Source organism: Sabethes cyaneus, chromosome 2 (genome assembly GCF_943734655.1).
Source record: "Sabethes cyaneus chromosome 2, idSabCyanKW18_F2, whole genome shotgun sequence".
Taxonomy (NCBI): domain Eukaryota; kingdom Metazoa; phylum Arthropoda; class Insecta; order Diptera; family Culicidae; genus Sabethes; species Sabethes cyaneus.
The window spans coordinates 222310859-222332857 of NC_071354.1; the positions used below are offsets into that span (position 1 = coordinate 222310859).

The 21999-nt window shown below is 38.6% G+C and overlaps 1 protein-coding gene across 1 annotated transcript; it reads left to right on the forward strand.

Moving 5' to 3' along the window:
* The first annotated feature begins 17883 nt into the window (after positions 1-17883).
* On the forward strand, positions 17884-20938 carry LOC128736691 (Bardet-Biedl syndrome 1 protein homolog). Its single transcript, XM_053831179.1, has 4 exons — positions 17884-17894; positions 18402-18670; positions 18733-20195; positions 20870-20938. The coding sequence occupies exons 1-4, from the start codon at positions 17884-17886 to the stop codon at positions 20936-20938; spliced, it is 1812 nt and encodes a 603-aa protein (XP_053687154.1).
* Positions 20939-21999: the final 1061 nt, after the last annotated feature.

A 21999-nucleotide genomic window follows, 5' to 3' on the forward strand; every position in this document is an offset into this window, starting at 1 on the left:
GAATAAAGTATGACCAGTAAAAAATGAAAATAAAAACGGTAAAAAATGGATGAATACAAAATGATAGACAAAAAGGACGAATAAACAATTGGTCGGTATTAAATCAGACCGGACCAAGTAGCACAATTCGAAAAAATTAGTTAACCCTCTAACGGGCAACACCGTAAAAACGATGCGATCAAGCTAATGACTGTTTTATCATGAAAGTACACTCAAAAGAACCTTAAGTTCTGATTTTCATGCAAAAATAATTATCTGGACGAGCGCCAGGTTAGAAAAAGTCGAATTTCTCTTTTTCGTTTTTCATGTCTAACGCTCTACCCAGATATTTTTTCAATTCAAATACATTACAAAATTAATATAAAGCATGAAATTTACTCATAGAAAAATCTTAAGGTCAATTATTTTGTTCTAGATGTGCTATTTCATCAAAAGTAAAAAAGGAAATATTCGCGCAATAATTATTTTCGAAATTTTGCGGAATTTTTGTTTTTGAAAAATGATAACTTTTGAATGCATAGTCAGAATGTTGTGATATTAATATCAAAATGTCAAGAAATCTGTTCTGAACACATTTTACATGTTTTCAATTCAAAACAAATTTCGTATGCGGTTCTGGAGCTCCAAAAGCGAAGACCGTCTACAGACAGCCTTACCCGTTAGAGGGTTAATGACAGCAAACGAAGCTACATTTGACTCTAATCAGACTACATAAATGTTGCAAAGTGTTATGAGATGATTTTGAACGATTGATAGGTATAAACCATACAGCGCACCGACCAAATATGAAAAATATATTTTAAATTCGTTGATTTTTTCTGTGAAATCGTCAACCAATTATAAAATCCAATCCCATTGATTAGACAAAACACGTCGTGTATTCTATACTATGTGGAGCAGGAGATAACAAGGATTTTATAGGGCAAACTGGAAGAAAATTATAAATTCGAATAACAGATCATAAATTACTCTAAAAAATCTGAAGCAAGAACAGGTTTAGCTTTACATACGATACAAGAAAGTCATATTTTTGACTTTAGCAAAACATGGCTTTTAGAGAAAATAGACATCAAAGACACGAGATTAACAGCTGGAATGTTTAATAAATACCTATCAAAGGAAATGCTGAATAACAATTGACTATTAAAAAAATATGGATGGATAGAAGGATGACGGATGAAAAATAACAAATATAAAAGAGGAATAGAATAAGATGAATATAAAATGATGAATGGAAAGCGACTACTTCAAAATGACGAAAATGACTATTATTAAAAATTTTTATAAAGTATTTGTCGTTCCGCTGCCAACTTCCCTATTAACACAGTTGTTACAAACCAGTTGCTCCAACCGACATATGACTAATTTCGGTCGTAAATAAGTTACGGCAACTAGAAGTGTGCAAAATGTACTACTTGGGTGATGGGGCAGGGGCGTTGCGAAAAAACAATGAGATTTACAAGCAATTTAAGTGTTATTAGGGGTACCTGGGGTAATAAGCACCGTCGAGGCAAAATGCACCCCCTTTGTTTCTAAGCCAAAACACAATTTAAAAATAAAAAAGTAATTCTGCCTGTTAAATTGATGTTTGCTTTGGCTACTATGTGAATTTGGCAGTTCTATTTAATAAGGAAACGCAATAATAACAAAAATATGTTTTCTATAAATAACCTGTAACTTTTTGCGTCGCTTTACTAATACTTTTTAACTGCTCCGACCAGATTAATCGCTGGTAAATGTTATAATTCGATTAATTGTGGTTTGAGTTACACAATTCTGATAACCCATCAGAAGTTTTGATATTTATTACTATTGTTTTTACCAGGAACATTTTTTGTGTAAGTTCGGGGCAAAATGCACCCTCAGCAAACATGCTTTATTTACTTTGCATCTTTTTAAAAATGACACGCAATTACGTCCGAATGTCTAATATGTTGTCAGGTACTGTTAAACAACTGGAGTCAGCACTGGAGGCTGTTAAATATTGTGTTTCAAAAATTATGCTACTCGGGTACACGGAATTCCAAGGAAAACACACCTCCAATAATTCATCTTCCTTCCCTCGCTTAGGAACTGTAATCACAGCATTTGGTAAAAACTAGAAACGACATTGTCAGTTAGCATGCACGAATTGTATTACAATTATTGAATTTATTGAATATATATTCCCTTTAATTGATACAAAACCTGCATGGGTGCATTTTGACCCATATTACCCCAGGCTACCCTACTTAGATTTTAATCGGGAAAACCAATTCTATTCTTGTGTTTCACAGTTACGTTATAATTTTCCATGAAAAAGTATGAAGGCCTGCCTAGTGGCACGAACGAGAGTCTCACGTAGAACTACGAATTCAAAAATAAATCGAGTTGAAATAAAATCAGACAAATGTTAAAATTTTGCATCTCAGTTGCCATCGAGGTATGTTGTGTGTTCGAATCTCGGCTAGGAGAGGCTGTAAAAGTCCTAGGATCGGGCCTCTTCGAGATGCGGCCAGGGTCGTAACAAGCGAACAATTTATCCTGCATGCTTTTCAAGATGCTAGCGCCTCCACGCGGCCAAACCCGGTAATACTCTATTGAGTAGCTTAGCTAGGAGGTGCGATGCCGCGTGGTTCCCAGATGCCCGATCTCAAAACTGAGATTTTGGTCAGACGGCTGAACTACAAGGACTTGGTAGCAGGTAAGCCTAACTGTACAATGAAAACTTTGGTCGTAACAAGTTTAAATAATGCACATGGATATCAGAACGAAAAATTAAATTACTGGATATTAGATGAACTGATGGAAATTCAAATAACGCAATTATATTTCACTCAATGGATTGTTGGTAAGATTGTTCTATTTTCGCCCATTTATACTCATTATACACTATATATACATGCTATGTTATTGAATCCTCATGATCCTTGCCTACTAACACGATATCCTCTGTTTTTCTGTAACATCTATGAAAGAAGTATGGGTTCCCTGCACTCAAAAGTAGTGGCTATCACTAACATTCCTACCCACTTCCCCTACGGTTGTTCGGACGTAGCCAGGTATATAATGCGATTATATAGCCAACCTCATATGCTAATGCTAATGCGAATGCTAATGAAATGCTTAGTGTTGCCAAAAACGGAAACTTTTGTTGCCAAAATCGAGGTAGGCTTTATTTCTAATACCCGTCGTAGTAAGTAAAGCCACTCTAATTTTCATCATTCCTCTCAAACACACTTACCTTCCGATCCGTTCACTTTGAAATCACTAAAAAGCAATTATCAAAGCATTTTATTGAAATTATGCAACACACTTTATTTCTTAAATTCGTCGTACCGTTTTAAAATCCGTCCTTCAAAATTTTTCATCGTCCGTACATAGTAGCGCGCATGTATTTGTGTAGGACGGCATGACAAATGTTATTCTGCAAAAATTTCTGCTGGCCATGTATGTTTTTGTGGCTGCAGAAAAATGACAATGCGTTGCGTGAGTTACTTTCATTTATGAATAACGGAAATTGAAACGATTAGTCGTGATTTTCTTCCTCGTCGCACGAAAAAATGTAGGGAATTTGGCTGGTAGGAATTCTTTAATGAAAAAAAGCATTTAAATAGATCTCAGCTCACTTTGATTGATCGCGTATGATAATCAACAAACTAAAATGTTAGGGAATAATTAATTAAGCATTGTGTGTCAAAAAAATGCTGATATTTTTAATAATTTGTGTTGGATAGGACGGAAATAGGCAATTACGACGAAGCAGTAACGTACCCTATGCCAAATTCGAAATCCCGCTGTAATAAATTAAAATAATTGCTACATCTCTAATGAGTCGATCGGTATCTAAACCCTGAAAATCCATTCATAATCCACAGAGTTATTAGCGTTCAAAGTCTTTCATATTTTCGTGACGGTAACTAGAATCAACATTATGGACACACTGCGGTAAGACGTAGTTCTACGCCAAAAGCCTAGCTAAAGAGAGACAAATTTAAGGAAATTTTTTATCGTTTTTCGGTTATTACAATTTTTTTACATGAAAACTGATGAATCAAAACGGAAAAGAATGAAGAATAAAGAATTACGGATCAAAAATGAAGAATGAAGACTGAAGACTGAAAACTGAAAACTGAAGATTGAAGACTGAAGACTGAAGACTGAAGACTGAAGACTGAAGACTGAAGACTGAAGAATAAAGAATGAAGAATGAGGAATTAAGAATACAGACACGTGAGCCAGCAGGCAGATGACATAAGACAGAAAGCAGAATAAATTGATAAAATGAAAAAGATAGTAAAAATGACAAGACGAAGATGAGTGATGAAAACTATAGATAGACAGATGAGATCTTTTTTCAATTATGTACAGGTTTGGGCCGAAACCTCACAATATTTTCACCAATTGGTAAACCAATAAATGGTGAACAAGAAAAAAATATTTTGAATTTCCAGAAGGTAATTATGTTTCCATCAACCAATTATTTTTTTGACTATTCTTTGGGGTTTCGATGCCGTGTAAAATTGTTTTATCATATCTTTCCAGGATTGCTGAGAGAATTTGTATGCTTTTACAAACAATCCGTTAACAAATTTTTATGGAATACTCTGTCCGTTCGGCCCAATCCTGTCGGCGACAACTTGCTCTATAGAAAACAAACGGCGGACAAATGCTCTATAGAAAACTAATATCTACATTCTAATCCAATCCAATACGAAAGTTTTGGTTAGCGAAAAAGATCAAATAAAACAAATAGTAGGGTAACCAACGTATTTTGAACCCCATCAGCAGCTGTACATAATTTGGACACTTACAGCAAAATCAAATGGAAGTGTCCACATTATGTACAGCTGCTGATGGGGTCCAAAATAGGTTGTTACCCTATATCAAAAGCATTTCTCAATATAGTAAACTTGGAATAACTTAATAACTACAGAGAAATTTCACCTATTACTGTGCAAACCAAATGTCAAGCATGCGCCCGTGTTGATTCTGGCTAAGTTTGCAATTTTGCAAGAAATATTTTTTTATTGTTTATCTTCAGACTTATTTGTTAAAAGTCATTCTTTTAGCGAATTGGCTTCTTTAACAGCTTTTAAAAGAGTTCCATAAAAGTGTTGCAATTTCAAAGCAATTTTTATAATAGGAATTCCTATCAGAAAAAGGCATTTGATCACACCCGTTATTCAATTTTTCATTGCGTCGTAATTATTAAACTTTCACTAGAGGATCTGCACCATGTGGGGCAATTTAGACGTTTAACTTCACTCGTTACTACATCTAGTAAGAGGCTTGTACTGTAATAACTGATTTGTAACAAGGTTGTATAAAACATTGTAAGCTCGTGGTCATACTATTATCAACTATGTTACCAACCGACCCTTGTGGGCCATCTCATCGTAAAGTAACATTTTTCTGTAGCTCTTTCTCCAGCTGGGATGGAAAGCTAGAAAGTGAATCGCTTATCGGTCAAACGGAGTGCACTCCGACTAGACCTTGTCGGTTCAATCATAATATTTATGCGTGTTATAGTGCTGCATTTGAACATTAAACACGTGTTGATGTTCATAACTATTGATAGATGGGCTCCACGAATACGACCAGTCGGCCAAGCTAATCAAGCGCTTATCATCATCGGAACGGGAAATGTTACCACTGGCCTTGATTTTTCTCTCAACGAAAGCCAGTTAGGTAGGTAGGCAGATACTCTAACGATGCAAGTGGTTTTCAGAAATGCACGAAGCGATTTGTTTTTTCTCAACATGAAATTCCTCCACACGCACTCAGTCGTCGGTCGGTACCGTAGAGACAGTCAGGAAAAAGTGAATAGCAGGGCATTTCAATCGTAGCTAATGGCTTACCACCTTATGAGTGAGATGAAAACTGGTTTACTGGTTGAGTTGTGATGATTCCCTTGCAGGGAGATTTTATTAGGGCGAAAATAAAATTTTACTTTGTTGTGTGCTCTATAAATTTAACTATCTCGCAAAATATTTTATAACTGCTTTGAATTTATTCTTTTAGGTTTACCTCAACAAGTAACAGACATAAGTAACATAACTTCGCATAACCAGCTTCATTTTTGCAATTGCGGTGATCAAACATCTAAAACAAAGCAATGTTCAGCAAACAATCAAATGTAGATTGCTTGGTCGTCATAAAATCCTAATGGCCTAACCGCAAGAAACAGAAGACTATAGAGTCAATAAAATGAGAATAATGACTATGCACCACCATTCAGACTGTTTAACATTAGCTCACGTCTGATCAGCCACCACCATATTGCGCGCTAAGCATTCTCGCCATCTCTTACGTCCAGAAGGACTGGTCGTCTAGAGCCGTTCAAGCCCGACAGAACATTGAAAATCTCCGGCACGGTGATCACTATCGGCTGCGGCACATTGCAAATGTGTCACACCTACGATCGCTGTTCCACCGCACCACCATCGGTCCTGTTCGACAGGGCGAGAATACCATAGGAATTATTAAAGTAGGTAAGTGAACAAGGTATGACGAGGGTTGATACACACAACCTTACTGAAGGCCAATGACTTAACCTTTCCTGTATGCGTACTGGCAGAGATTTGAATCGCGATTCCAACAACTTCACTCATCGAATGGGTTTCCTCTGGTCTGTCTGGATTGTTTTATTCCGGATGGTAGCGAATCCGGACGGAGGACGAAACTAATTGGACAAACTGGATGTATAACACACCCTTGCATACCTGTAGGTACACTAATCTCGACTAATCGGCTCAAACATGCTTAGGTGAGTGTTTTTGAAATGTGTTAGAAGCTGCAGATGATCTCAGCTGCAGCTGACGACAGAAAAGTGCTAATTAATTGCGAAAACTTACATGAATGCCAATCCCTGGTTTGCAGTAAACGAATAGAAAGTCTAAACTGTTGCAGTACTAAAATTATAAAGAGCGAAATGTCAGTTTAGATTGATGGTACAGTAAACGATGTAGGTTTATTGCTACTATGATATCGTACAATAATGACTATTATTTGGAATATACGAGAGTCCAACCCAGCCTCGAGAAAGCTTAACGGAGTATCAAGTTGAAATTTCTTTCCTGGTAGGTATTCCAAATATTTGAAAGTTCCATAATAACTATCTGATTCTCTTTGTTCGTTTGAGGGGCACTTTTTAAGTCATCATTGGCGGAAATGGCAATCGCTCCTATTAAAACTAATTTGAAATCAATGTGTACATTTTTTTGAAGTGATACAAACAAAAATTGCAGTTTTTATTAGGTACAAATAGGTAGTATTACTGAAGTTTAACCCATTTAGCTGGTTTTTCTAGGGAGGAAGACGAATTTCTCCTAGGGGGCCGCTAGTCCTTCTTCGGTACCGCCAGTGAATGTCATTCATTTGTTTCTGTCAAGAAATAAATTGAATAAGATAAAATTAAATTAAAACGCTAAGGCATGGAGAATGGGATTTTTTGGGCTTAGATATGTGCATTGAAACCGAACTTTTTTTGGATGAAAGTAATGCTTTACTTTGACGAATTAGTGGGAGGTACCTCATCCTTTCATATAGAGTAAGGAGGGGTAAAAGTGCGATGCGGATAAGAGTGCGATTCAGTGATTTATCGGTGCAGATTCTGAGTAAATTTTCTATATTAGCATGGATGGGTGACTACTTTGACAGCTTGAATCTAACGTAAACTTTGGTTGCTTACGATGCATAGTTGCTGAGTTATGTGCAAATGTTATTTTGGGGCGGTTTTAATGTAATTTTTTGTTATACGGCAAATACGATATCAACAGGAGGATATTACTTCTTGAAAATTTGTAGCAGCGTTTTACATCACTCACATATCTGCTTTGAAAATACGGTGAAAATAATTTACAAAATTTATTTCGCTTTTCCGTAATTTAATCTAACCCCGTCAAGCGCCTTGCGGGGTAAAAGTTCGATTCACGGGTGGGGCAAAAGTACGATTCATGGGCGGGGCAAAAATGTATTGCTAATTATATACAGCATTAGGCACTATATTACAGATACTAGAAATGAAAGATCTGCAGAAAACTGTGTGCTCTACAGATGTTGGCCGAAGAAAAACAATGTGTTTCCACTGATGAAACACAAAACAAACGTTTTGAAAAGTTTCGATTTAACGGAGGCTGCAATACACCAGCGTAAAATAAAAAAGGTGCAAATTGAGAATATCCCTTACTGAAACATAACGCAGATTGACGATAATATGGTTTTGTTAGCTACTGCTGGGCTAATTTCATGGATTATAGCTTCGAACTTTTGCCCCGTGGTATTCGCACTTTTGCCCCACTAGTGGGGTAAAAGTGCGAATCAGCACTTGATCAGAAGAAAGAAGAATTTATTTTGCAAAACACTATTACCGTAGATGATTTATAGTTGAATGTGAAGACATTGAGTTACTGCATCACTATAAAATATATTATGTTGTTGTCCTTCTTTATATCTCACGAAAATTTATGACAACTACAAACATCGCACTTTTACCCCGCCCTACTCTATTTGGTCTTCTACCCCTGAAGAGCGATGTTGAACACTATTCATGATAAGCCGTCAGCTTGCCTCAGCGGTCGCGACTCTTGCATTTTTAACAAATCATTCGCGCAAGAAAAAATCCCGGAGATTTGGGTACATTCTCTTACGTTCCCGGTCTTTAAGCGCGGCGATCGTCGAAGAAGAAAGAAAGAAATTAGGCAGTAATTCCCAACATTTTTTGGTTCCCAAACCCCCTGGCGGAATTCCGTATACAGTGGGATTTCGATTTTGGCATGGTCCGATTTTGGCAACAAAGTATTCGTTTGGCAAACACAAAATATTTTACAACTTAAAATATGGTCAAACAACAATCATTTTCTTCATGCATGTTCCAAATGACAAAAAAATAATACACTCAGTATGTGCACGAAAAAAAGTTTGTGGGTATGTTGCTGCTTCGTCGTAATTGCCGTCCTATCCAACACAAATTATTAGAACCTGATTTAATCCACCTAGTGGTGAAAGGAACCTTTGTTATACCGTCTTACTTGCAATTTGAGATAGAAATCGACACGTTTGGTTTACATGAAATTTTTGGAAATTGAATAAGTTTACAAACTTTTGAAACAAATAGCACTTATAAATTTTGATGGTTTCTTTTCTCATGAAATTCCTGAGTAAGTTGTGACTAATGAGGGTAAGTGCAAGTAAAAGTAAGTTGTAAGATGAAATATTATTCTTTAACATATACATTGCGTAGTAAAGGTCTAGTTTATAGGTTTTTGAACTATGCATAATTTCCTGTAATACCATTCTATTTGATTCACAACAATAAAGTTTTCTTGAATAAATTTCATCAATTTTTATGAACCTTCGGTTACTCACGTTGTTGTATTTTGTACACCATATGTAGGTTTTTGAATGCCATATTGTTATATAGTTACCAATCGTATATTACGTATATACTAACGTATACTCTTTAATAAACTTGTTATGAGTAAAATGTCAGAATTATTCAATGCATTATTACTTTAAATTGTTAGGAAAATAGATTAGCATAAACCGACATCACAGAAACGAAGCAAGTAGCATGTGAGGTGTACCGCAATTGGCCCCAACTGGAATTTTCTTTCATTTCTTCATATGGAAAAATGGTGTCTGTGTGCAGCAAAACTACCAGCAAATGTAAAATGTTTAAAATGTATCCGTCTTTTGGTAGTCGAGTAATTCGGGGTCAAAATCAGGGTATTTTTTATAATCAAAGTTCTGCAGTTCGTAAACAAGGAAACATAGAGGTATACTATGTTCAGCAAAGTTGTGTATTTTTATTATTTATACAACTTTGTAATACATGAAAAAGTCATACAACAATTACAAAAAGAGCTAAAATAGAAAAACTGATTTTTCAAATTTATGTACAATAAATAAGATCTCTTCGTTGAAGAGATAGAAGGTCACTGTCTTCAGCAAAATGTCTTGTAATAATATGCTCTAAAACTTTGCAGAACACATCAATGTGTTATATTGAAACTGAAGGAAAATAATTTTTTTATTTCACTTTTAGGGGGATTAATCAAAATTCAAATTCTACCAGACGATAGAGCTTTCAATTTCAAGAAACTCTTCCAAAGGTTCGATAAACTTAAAACCAAGTTTTCCAAGTCAAAACTCTAGTGCGCACGTTTTCTTTGGTTTTGGGCTATTGTGCGCGCGAGTAACTGTGTTATAAAAGTTGGCGCGAGTGTTCGAGGGTTAATATCTTTTGACCGGTAAAACCAATTCTTATGAAATTTTGCATATATATTCGTAATGTGAAAACCTCTCGTTGGATATTAAAATAATTGAAATTAGGTTATTTTTCTTGGTTAAAATCATTATAAATTATTGTTAATTTTGATGTGGTGTATTGAATTACTCATAACTTTCAAACTAAACATCCAATCAAAAAACCATTCAATAGTGATCTATCCGGCTATATTACCTGCCAAATGAAACTAATAGCACGTAAATCGGTTTGGCCATCTCTGAGAAACAGGCGATCATTTGAACCTTGTCAAAACTGGGTTTTTAAGCATAACTTTTAAACCACTTGTTTGTTTTCAATAAAAATTGGCGTGAAATTTTGCAATAGTAAGAGCTTTTATTTGGTACTAAGATCGATGAAATCGGTTATGTAGTTCCGGGAAAAATCGTGTGACGTAATTTTCACATTTTTGTTTATAACTTTTAAACTAAAAGTCAGACTATGAAACCATTTAATAGTGATATACTAGATAAAAATACCTTTCAAATAAAAGGTATAGCAGACGAATCGGTTCAGCCATCTCCGAGAAATAGGCGATTGAAAATTGAAGCGCACACACATACACACATACACACACACACACAGACATTGCTCATTCGTCGAACCTGATCGATTGGTATATGTGACACGGCCCTCCGGGCCTCAGATCGACTTCATGTTTTTCGACCAATTCCTAACCTTTGTTATATTGTATAACAAAGGTAAAAATATCAGCATTTTAATGACACACAATGCAAAACTAGTTGTTCCCTAATATTTTAGTTTGTTGTCTATCATACGCGATCAATCCAAGTGAGCTGAGATCTATTAAAATGCTTTTTATCATTAAAGAAGTCCTACCAGCCAAATTTCCTACGTTTTTTCGTGCGACGAAGAAGAAAATGTTGACTAATCGTTTTAATTTTCGTCATTCATAAATGAAAATAGCACACGCAAGGTATTGTCGTTATTCTACAGCCAGAAAAACTTGCCTGACCTGCAGAAATTTTGCAGAATAACATTTGTCATGCCGTCCTACACAAACACATGCACGTTAGCTTCGTAAACATTGTTGTGATTTTTAGTTCGGGCGATGAAAGATTTTGATGGACGGATTTTAAAATGGTACGACGAATTTAAGCCAGTTGCGTAATTTCAATAATATGCTTTAATAATCGCTTTTCAGTGATTTCAAAGTTCACGAATCGGAAGGTAAGTGTGTTTTAGTCAAATCAGTACAAGAACTTTTGGAATATTCATTAAATCCTGCTAACAAATGATGAACATTAGAATGGCTTTACTTACTTTACTTAGAATGGAATTAGAAATAAACCCTAATTATGAATGTTTCGAAAGGTAATATTTTCATTGCCGTAGGATTACGTCTTACCGCAGTGTGCCAAAACCTTACTTGCATCGGTCAGACATCTCTTGACGGGCTTTTTCAATATAAAATGACTGCAATCGTTGAATAATAATAGTTAGTAAATTTTTAACGCATTTATATTCCATTTTTAGGTTTCAGCTGAAAATGTTAAGTATATATTGCACAAATGTTAAGTACATATGGTCCTTACTCGCTGGCGCTCGTTTGGATTCAACTAAGGAATAATCCCTACTAGTCAGTAAACCTAGGAAAATGCATGCATTTAAATAAAGGAGGTTTCTGGCGGATCACCGGCGGACACTTGCGAATTGCGATCATCAAAAAGTTTGTTGATGAAGTTGCACATTTATCATGCGCCAAACAAAAGCGTTCTTGTAGCATATTTTTATGATTTAATGCTTGTTCACTTAAAGTTATTTGTTAGCTGCTTTCTAATTCATGTTTTTAGTGAATTCAGGCAGTCCAAGAAAATTTGTCTTTTCATGTTAAAGCTTTTGAGAGTCAACCAAATAAGGGTTCGGCCTTTCGTGATTCGGCCAAATACAATTTCGGCCTTCTGTGTCAGTTGTTAAAATTCGGCCATTTGGATTTCAGCTATTTGTAATTCGGTCATTTATGTTTCGGCTATTCGGTAGACGCCCCAATCATCTATACTCTACTCTGCTCTGAGTGCAAAGTGTGTGTCTTGATATTCTAAAAATAAGGTGTAGTAATTTTATGACTCCCACGGACGGTAACCGTTGACGGCGACGAACTAGAAGTGGTAGAGGATTTCGGGTATTTGGGATCGCTGGTGACCGCAGACAACAACACTAGTAAGGAGATCCAGCGGCGCATCCAAGCGGGAAATCGGGCCTACTTTGCCCTTCGCAAAACACTACGATCAGGGAACTTACGACGCCGCACGAAGCTAACAATGTACAAAACCCTTATTAGTTCTTTATGGATCCCCGGTAGTTCTTTATGGACTTGATGCCGTGACGCTGCTCACGGAAGACATACGCGCCCTTGCCGTGTTCGAGCGGAAAGTGCTGCGGACGGTATTTGGCGGAGTACAAACTGAAAACGGAGAGTGGCGGAGGCGTATGAATCACGAGCTACAGGCACTGCTTGGGGAGACTCCCATCGTACATCTAGCGAAAATTAGCAGGCCACGGTGGGCTGGACACGTCGTAAGGATGCCGGACGAAAATGCGACGAAAATAGTCCTCTTCGACCTTCTTGGGAAGTAAACCAAAACAAAAGACAAAGCCTCCTCGTCAACAAGAGTGCAAGAGTGCAGTTGGGAAAGTACGCTATAGCTGTAGTGTTCAGATATAATATAATTCTGTATGGATGCATATGTTTGCCGTTTCTTTTGATGCTTTTGATAAAATGGGATCGCAATCCCAATTCACATAGTCCCTTGAACGTGGGGGAACGATTTGTAATAAAACTACAAGGTATACAGCCCTAAGGGTTATACGAAAGGGTGACGTAGCACTTTTACTCAAAGAAGTATTACTTTATGCCAGATCAAATACTAATGCCAACTGCATTTCTGGCATCTGTATGTTTATGAGGATCTGTGAGTATTATAACCTCCCGCTTGGCTCACTATAGTAGCGAGGAAGGGCGCTACGGTTACCACGCGTGAGATTCAGACCTCCGATTGTTTCTTGTTGTTGAGTGAATTAGCCAAAATGCGGTCCCAGAAGGCACATAATTATCATGGCATACAAGCTGCAAGTAAAAGCACCAAGTCCTGGAAGCACCTCAATGGAGAGGCCTGCTCTCAGATCGACCACGTTCTGGTTGATAGCCGGCACTTTTCTGATGTCGCAGATGTGCGATCCTTCCTGGACCAAACATCGACTCGGACTACTATCTCGTAGTAAGCAAGATCCGCGCTCGGTAGTCCCGGTATTCGAATCAAAACCAACAATTTTCATTCACCAGCCATTAGCAGCATTTTGTTTTTAATTCCAGCATATGGTGCGTTATTTACACTACTACCAATATGTGAGGTCCGAAACGCCTAAAAAGCTTCTATCGTGTTGACATAGCTAGTATTTGAGTGACAACCACTTGCTTCTGGCGCTAATGTATATGAACGATTCAATGATACACTAGCGCCAGCAGCAAGCTGTTGTCACTGCAAAACTAATTATCTTCAATGAGCCCGGAATGTAGGCAATACCGACACGTTAACCATCAGTCTCTTTTGATCTATTTTTGCAAAGCATCTAATCCCTGTGCAGGCTATTTCGGCCGGTCGGATTTAAAAAACTCAGACACCACTATAGAAAATGGGCTCAATTTAGCCGCAGCGACTTCATCATTTCTCGCGACTATAACTCAAATTCAGAAGCGTTACATTAAAACCAAAATACAAGCCGATATTCAGTAAATAATATTCTATCAACTGGTATAAAAATCTTGTCTCGAATAAATATAGTTTCAACGTAATTCCTGAATATTGTTCAGGCTACCGCTCAATGGGCTGGAAATACCCTCCCGTACCTTGTCACTTCAAGTCTGAAGGTTCACTGTGATGCCATGATATGTAAAGATCATGGTTTGCATAAGTGACAATGAGTAATTCTCGCTGAAACGGGGCCACTACTGACACGAGGTCTTCAAATATTGGAACTTTTGCGCTTAATTGGTTGAAAACGGTTTAAAAATAAGAATGACGCTTTGGTACCTCGAAACAGTGGACCCCTCGTTCGCCAAGGGGTCTAACAGGTTCAAAAAAAGCTGAATTTTGAGCAAACTTTGAGCTCTATATCATGTGATATTTCATAAATTTGTCATGAAACAACTAACAAATGGCCCGGTTTTGTAAAGAAGAATAGGGCTTTCAAATGGAGTAAAAAAAATTTTGGCGGCCATCTTAGATCTGGTCGCCATATTGGATTTTATCAAAAAATCGCCATTTTCACCATGACCCCCTAAACCGATTTTCATTTTAAGGCCACCATTGGAAAGCTAAAAGAAATGCTACAAGAAACATTCATCAAGTAAGGTGTGCAATGGCATTAACTAAATAAAACAATTAATTTTCTGTATCAAGATATTCCATTATATGAGAGTTGTAAAGCTTGATACAGATAATAAATTGTTTCGTTTATTTATTGCCACTACACATGTAATTTGAAGAATTCCCTATAGAATTTTTTCTCAGCTTTCCGATGGTTAAAAATTAAAATCGGTTGGGGGTATCATGGCGAAAACGGCGATTTTTTAATAAAATCCAACATGGCGGCCAAATTTAAGATGGCCGCCAACAATTTTTTTACTCCATTTGAAAGCCCTGTTCTTCTTCTTTACAGAACCGGGCTATTTGTTATTTATTTCATGGCAAATTTATGAAATATCACATGATGTAGAGATCAAGGTTTGCTCAAAATTCAACTTTTTCTGAACCTGTTAGACCCCTTGGCGAACGAGGGGTCTACTATTTCGAAGTATCAAAAGCATAATTGTTATTGTCTAACCATTTTCAACCAATTTAGCGCAAAAGTTCGAATATTTGAAGACCTCGTATCAGTAGAGGCCCCGTTTCAGCGAAAATTACTCAATATACCCCAAAGATTAGATCAAAATCAATTATTTTCTATTCCAGGTCCTGAACTCTTATAAAGTGCATCAAATTTGAACAATTAACGGGTGACAACTAAAATTTTGGAATTTTTTTCTCAAGCTGTCAAAAAAAGTCAAAGATTCATGAAGAAAATTTGATTTGCCGAAATTAAAGATACATTATCCATTGTTAAAAAATTATTGTGTAGATTTTAAAACGGTCCGTAATCGGCTATTCGGCGAAGCATCCGTTTGATGTCCGAATAGGAGCGTTGTACGGCCATCATGTCGACTTTACGAATGCATCTCTTGACTCTGCCAATCACCTGTTTGCAATTCGTAGCTCTCCAGTTATTTTTGTACACCAAGGAACTCAAAATCCCGAAGAAATCTTCGACTGGGCGCGCTGAGACATTTTTCGGGTCGTGGTTTTTTGGGTTAAAATGGGATTGAATGGGTATTCGGGAACGATTGTGTTTTTTGGCGTAATGCGATGTTGCTCTATCCGGCCAACACACGTATTGTCCATCTGCATGATGTTTTTGTAGAAAAGAGATCAAAATTTTCCTTAAACATTCGTCTGGCATAACTTAATTAATAGCCAAACCAGAGGGCTTGTTTTTGAAGAAACGAGAAAGAGAACGATGTCCTTGTGCGTCCATAATTTTGGCTGGTCTTCCACTACCTTGCTTGCAAATAGTTTTTGGGTATCTTAGGATAAGGTAAATAGTCAAAGCCGCAATATATTCGCTTTTTAAAAGTTGTACCGTACACTTTTTGCCGAGATTTCTGTGGCAATTCGTAGAAGTGTACAGCGCGCTCCCGAAATGCTTCTTGTTTCGACGTCATTTTAAGCAAAACAAGGCAAGCATAAAAAAAAATATTGACAAAAAGCGCGCTACTGAGTTGTCATGGTCAATCTCTCAATCCAGAACTCTAGTATAGGGGCCTCAAAAAAATTCCAAAATTTTAGTTGTCACCCGTTAGATAATATATTAAACGTTACAAACTGTAGTTCGTAGTATTTCTGTGCCAAACCAAAATGGTAAAACCTAAGTAAGCTAGATTTTTTTACTTTTACACCTAATATTAAATTTGATTTAGCAATTTACAGCTGAATTTCACATGATAATCTGCAATCTGCGAAAGCATGTTTATGCCAAAAATATATGGGCTTTTTTCTATCGTTGAATATATTGTCAATACCAAAAGTTAGCAATAACAAAGCTCAACATTTTTCTGTGGACAGGTTTTTAGAACAAAATCGTTCACCAATTGTTACTTTACATACGAAATTTACAACCTACCGCACCGGTATTAACAATTAACGAGAATCCTTTCATAGATAAAAAAGAGTTTACCCAATAACATGGATTGCATCGTTTGGCAGCCAGCTGACGTTGAACGGGGTACGGTAGCCGCTCACTGTTTTGATTGCAGCGATCTCAGAAATTTCGTACGAATCCAATTAGTGGTTCGTTCGTTGGTTGGGTTCGCTCTTCTATTATTCGCGCACATGGTCGCGCATTCCACGGCGCCGTTGAGGAAAAAAAACGGTTTTTTACCAGCCAACGTCGACATTGGAATGAGATTTTAAACTCCATTCATTTGGTGGTTCGTGGATTGCCAAGTGATCCTATAAACCGGTGTGCGGTGTGCGAGGCGGCAATGATGATGGATGATGGTCAAGCAACGCTAGCCACCAGATGGAAGGAAAATCCTCTCTCCTTTGATGGGTGCATGTTATCATTTGAACTGAAGAGGCTTGGCTTTTAAGTGAATTTTACCGAGTATGAAGATAGGATAGGTAGATAATCGAGTGGTATCTTGAGTATCATTTGCAGGTGACCTTGTGATCGCGGCAGTTTGTTTGCGGTCGGTAACAGCACTCCGGTTGGAAGATAGGATAAATTGCATACTTGAGTGATATAAAAACCGGAAGCAAGCAGGCGTCACAGGTGCTTGAAAGTTGTTTAACTTCCTCACTCGGTAAGTAAAGTAAAAGAAGGTGAGCAAAGTTCAACTGACTCCATCATTCATCATACCTTAATACCACAGTAATGTAATACTAATAGATCAGTTGTCGTCCAAAACTTTGTAGCATTTTTTTGTTTTAGTTCCGACGAAGCCTGTCCATTTCTAAAATACTGTTGTGCTTTCCGAAATGAAAAATCACACATGGAAAATTAAACTCCAAACAACACATGCAACAGATCAACAAACAACCGCGGGCACAATTCGGTTTCAGTTCCCGTTTTTCATTTCATTTGCACCGAAATACGAAACATGCACGGTGCGGTAGGAAAACAGACGGCTATGCGCATGCCTTCTCTCAAGCTCAAGTTTTCCCAGCGCCACGCCGTCATAAAGCACAGCAGCTGTCGGCTGGAAAGCCAGCCCGCGATGCACTTTCAGCGCGCATCAACAACAACAACTACAGGTTGACTCCATAGCAACAGGTTCTCCATTCACAAAACCGCACGTTTCCGTTGGCAACCTAACTGAAACAAACAAAACAGAAAGTGCATGTTTTCTGGACCCAAAACGAAGCGTGGAAAGTTGGTCTTAAATTCGTTTGTGAAAAGTATCTCGAGGCTTGATTTCCATCGTAAATCCTGCAACAGTGTTTCTAATTCCTAGCAGCTAGATCATCAGTCCGTCCGTCCGGCGGAGGGGGCGGTTAATCATGTTTCTGAGGTAGGTCCGCAGTTTCACCGCAGCAGTTGATCCGAAATGAAAAGAAAAAAACCCGACAGGTTGAAATCTTGACGTCAAGCAGATTCGTTACGCAATGCTGGGGCTATATGCTGGCTTGGTAAATACTGTCTAGATACTGTTATTATTAAGCGGCGAATGTTTCTTCTGCTCTCCGCTTGATTGGACGCTTTCTTTCTTTCTTCTACGGTGGATAATGACGACGACGCATGGTGGGGAATACTGTTTTCAACATCTGGTTCGAAACCTGGTGACTAGGTGGTGGAAAAGCGGAACGCGAACCAGTAATTTGCACTTGCACTTGTCACTTGTGATATGTTTAGTCTTTACGTTATTATGAGAGTCATTATTTGTAGAAACCAGTATGGTCAACGTTAATTATTTCTTATAAAATCTGGCTAAACATGCTGTCGGAAATAATTTCTTTTAACAAATTTTGTAGGGAAGTTTGTGAACATTTTTCAACTAATGATACTGTTTTCATTCCAGCAAAACGAAAGCAGCAGAAAAATGGCTGGATGCCCAGTGCGACGGAACGGCTGCCCTGCACACTCTACCGTCGTGCATGTCCCTGTGCGATCTCAAAAACGACAACTACTACCAGCTGATAATCGTTGACGTTCCGTTGTTCGACTTTGAGTCCAAACCGAAACTTAAAGTCTACAAAGGAACCAACCTAACCAGCGAACAAAACCTACCAGGAATCCCTTCCGCCGTAGAGAGTCTTTATATCAACGAACAGGAACCGAAAATCCCGAGTAGCTCACAAAATTGATCACTAATCCACGTCAAATTCTAGTAACACACTTGATTCTTTCAGTTATTGCGGTGGCCATTGCTTCATCTGTCCTATTTTACCGAAACATGAAACCATACTACAAGTACACCATCCCGGGAATGACCATCGAACCATTGGAAGTCGACGTGTGGAATAAACTCCCGCTTGAGCGACCCGAAAACTTGGATAAACTGATCGAAAGCCTACGCAATCTAAGCCTCTCCCAACTGACCGAGCAATCACAGGAACTACTGTCACTACCGGAGGACAAACGAGCGGCCTTTATCGCCGACAACACCGACCGTCAGCTGGAGCGTTTTTCCGTCATCACCGCAATGACGTCGATCAAAAAAGCCGTTAGTGAAAGCAAATCGGCATCCTGTTTGGTCCTGGCAACGGAAGCCGGCGATATTCTGTTTCTAGACACGCAAGCTTTCGTACTGCTGCACCTGGCGCGTGCTTGCTCATTCCAGGGTACTCCTAGTATGATCTCCGGAAGCGGTCAGTACGACATCGATTTTCGGCTTGTCATATCGACCCGAGAGGGCTCGCTCTGTCTGCTGCGCAAAGGTTGGCTGGTTGGTCAGCACATTGTCAAACTGGACCATCCGGCGGCCGGTTTAGCACTGCTGCCGATCGATCAGACGATCGTCGTAGTCTGTATGAACAATCAACTGCTCTGCTACTCGAAGAAGGGTAAAAAACTTTGGTCGGTAACGCTGCCCCAACCGGCGGTTTGCATGACTCCGGTTTGTTTACCACATCTGGGTATCAATCTGGTTTGCGTTGCTCTACGAGGAGGTCTGGTGCAGTTTTACTGTCAGAAGAAACTGGTCGATCAGTTTTATGCTCCGGAGACCGTCTCGGCACTGACCTTCGGCAGACTCGGTCAGGAGGAGCACGTACTGATACTGGTCACTTCCGATGGTTCACTGATTGTGAAGATCCTCAAGCGCACGGCTGAGTTTCCGACTACGGAGAATATCTACGAAATCAAAACGGCCAGCGAGGAAGCCTCTGGTAACTTACAGATACCAAAGAAGACGAAGATTTTTGTCGAGCAAACCCTACGGGAAAAAGATCACGCAGCAGCGATTCACAGTTCGTTCCAGTCGGAACTATGGAGAATGCGATTGACGGCTGCTCGCACAACGGTTGACGTCATCAATTCAGCTGACAGCAATATGTCCGGCGATCTAGGAATGGCAGCCATCAAGATGGCTGCTGAAGTTCTAGGTTTGGGACCAGTTTTCAAGCTGTTTCTGATGGTGGAGAATATTTCCAACCGTAAGGAAGCCAGTGGCTTAAACATGCTGATCCAAGCAGATCACCGGCACTATCAGGTGGAACGGCCGTATCTGCAGCTACCGATGTTGGTACCTGGAGCTCCGCTGAAGCTGGATTTCAAAGTAACGGCCGTAACGGACCCTAGCGATGGGTTGGCACCGATTGATTTAACTCCGGAAAACGCCTTCATCCGGGTGCTGGTATTCAAGACGGGACATGTGAGTAGATGCTTCGTTAAGTAGTGTAAGTCAATTTGTGTTATATGTTTTTTTGTTTTATCTTCTTTGCGTTCACTAGCACTTCGATCGAACCACGATTGATGCCAAAAGCCGTTTCGAGATGTAACGCTATTTTTGCTAAAATGCTAAAAAATCATGCTCACCCGACAGTCGACAGAATGTTATGAGCTGTCTTAGCGATATTCAAAAGATATTTTTTCGCAAAACAATAATTCTGTTCATGAAAATGATTCAGTGCATTTCTGTCTGTCTATCCGAACACAAAGAATAGATTTCCATGAACGGCATAAAAACTGCTTACGACTTCCAAAAATGGAATAACGACTGTTTGAACGATAAAGCTCTTTTATGGTGGACATGATTCTTAGCTACATTCAACATTTAACTCTGTATTACAACATCGTACTTTATAGCATAAAAATGTCATGTTTTAGTTTATTTATTTATTTAGTTTTGTAATCATACGACATAAGCCGAACGAAAACAGACGTTTACTGCCACAGAGATTGGGTCAATCCGTACAGCAGCGCCTTATCGGTTCGATACACCCTCCATACTCTGTGTGCATTACGTACGCAGCCATCGAAGCCAGAGCTTTTGACGTTTCAGCAGTTGTAAATTGCCTGCATTTATACTTTCGTGTTTCGTTTCAGTCAAAGCCGCTGATTGCTTCGACCGTAGTGATGCCACAACCGGAACCACAGATTTTGACTACGTTTTAGGTTGACTATTAACGGATGCTCCCAGTTGGCCTCGAGGTATAATGCTGGCCTAATAAGCCAGTCGTCGTATGCTCGAATCTCTGCTGGGAGAGGCTGTTAGAGTCAATAGGATCGCGGCAACTGGTCCTGCAATTGTCCTGTACTTTAACAGCTGGCTGCGAAGTCTGTCGTATAAAAAACAGAAGGTCAAGTTTCGATAACGGAATGTAGCACCTAGGCTTTGCTTTGCTAATAACGGATGCTCATATTTTAAGACAGAAAAGTAACTAATTATAACATCAAAATAAGTGATAAATAAAGTTTAATGTTCTAATGGTGAAAACACGAATTTTTGTCTTAATAATAATTGTAGTAAATAGAAAAGATGCAGTAAAACTTCATTCAGCAAAATTGTAGATAATAACTGGTTCAACAAATGTTCCATACACAACTTTGTTAAATTTTGCTCGGCTGAGACGGTACTGTCAAATGAATCAAAATTGAGTCAAAGTGATCGAACCATCCCTGCCGGAGATACTCCGGGTTGTCCGGGGGTATGTCAAAAACTATTTTTTCTCATCACTTGTATTTATTTCAGTCATGGAAATTCAATAATATTCATATTTTAACCCAAAACTAGATTTCATTTCCACTCGATTGGTGATAAGAGAGCAGAGATCCGAGAAACAACCCAGTCATAGCCATTTTAGTGCTGGAAATGTTGCCAGCAACATCCAACCTTTATGTTAATATTAACCCTCTAGTGCCCAAGTTTTTTCTTATAATTTTTCAATTTCCGCAAGAGATAAATTCCCAAAATTAAAGTTAGAAATCAAAACATGTATTTGAATGGGTATATCAGACTATAATGAGAAGGTATGAGTAAATATTAGCTGGTAAACGGCGTGGTAATGCGTACCATCGGTGTCTTGTGCACTGGGCTTAAAATAGACCCCACAGTGATCCACCGCCTCTTACCCAGCAACTCCTACTCCTACCTTCTCGTGGTACCAGCCGGGATACGAGCAACCTCGGTGGAGATCGTGTAACCAACCCCGGTGGAAACCAAGGTCGTATGCTGA

What these genes read in the sequence shown, in the direction of transcription:
- LOC128736691 (XM_053831179.1), top strand. An exon ending in ACAGGAACCGAAAATCCCGA is followed by an intron (nt 18,671 to 18,732) that starts GTAGCTCACAAA and finishes TGATTCTTTCAG; the next exon opens with TTATTGCGGTGGCCATTGCT. An exon ending in TGGTATTCAAGACGGGACAT is followed by an intron (nt 20,196 to 20,869) that starts GTGAGTAGATGC and finishes GTTTCGTTTCAG; the next exon opens with TCAAAGCCGCTGATTGCTTC.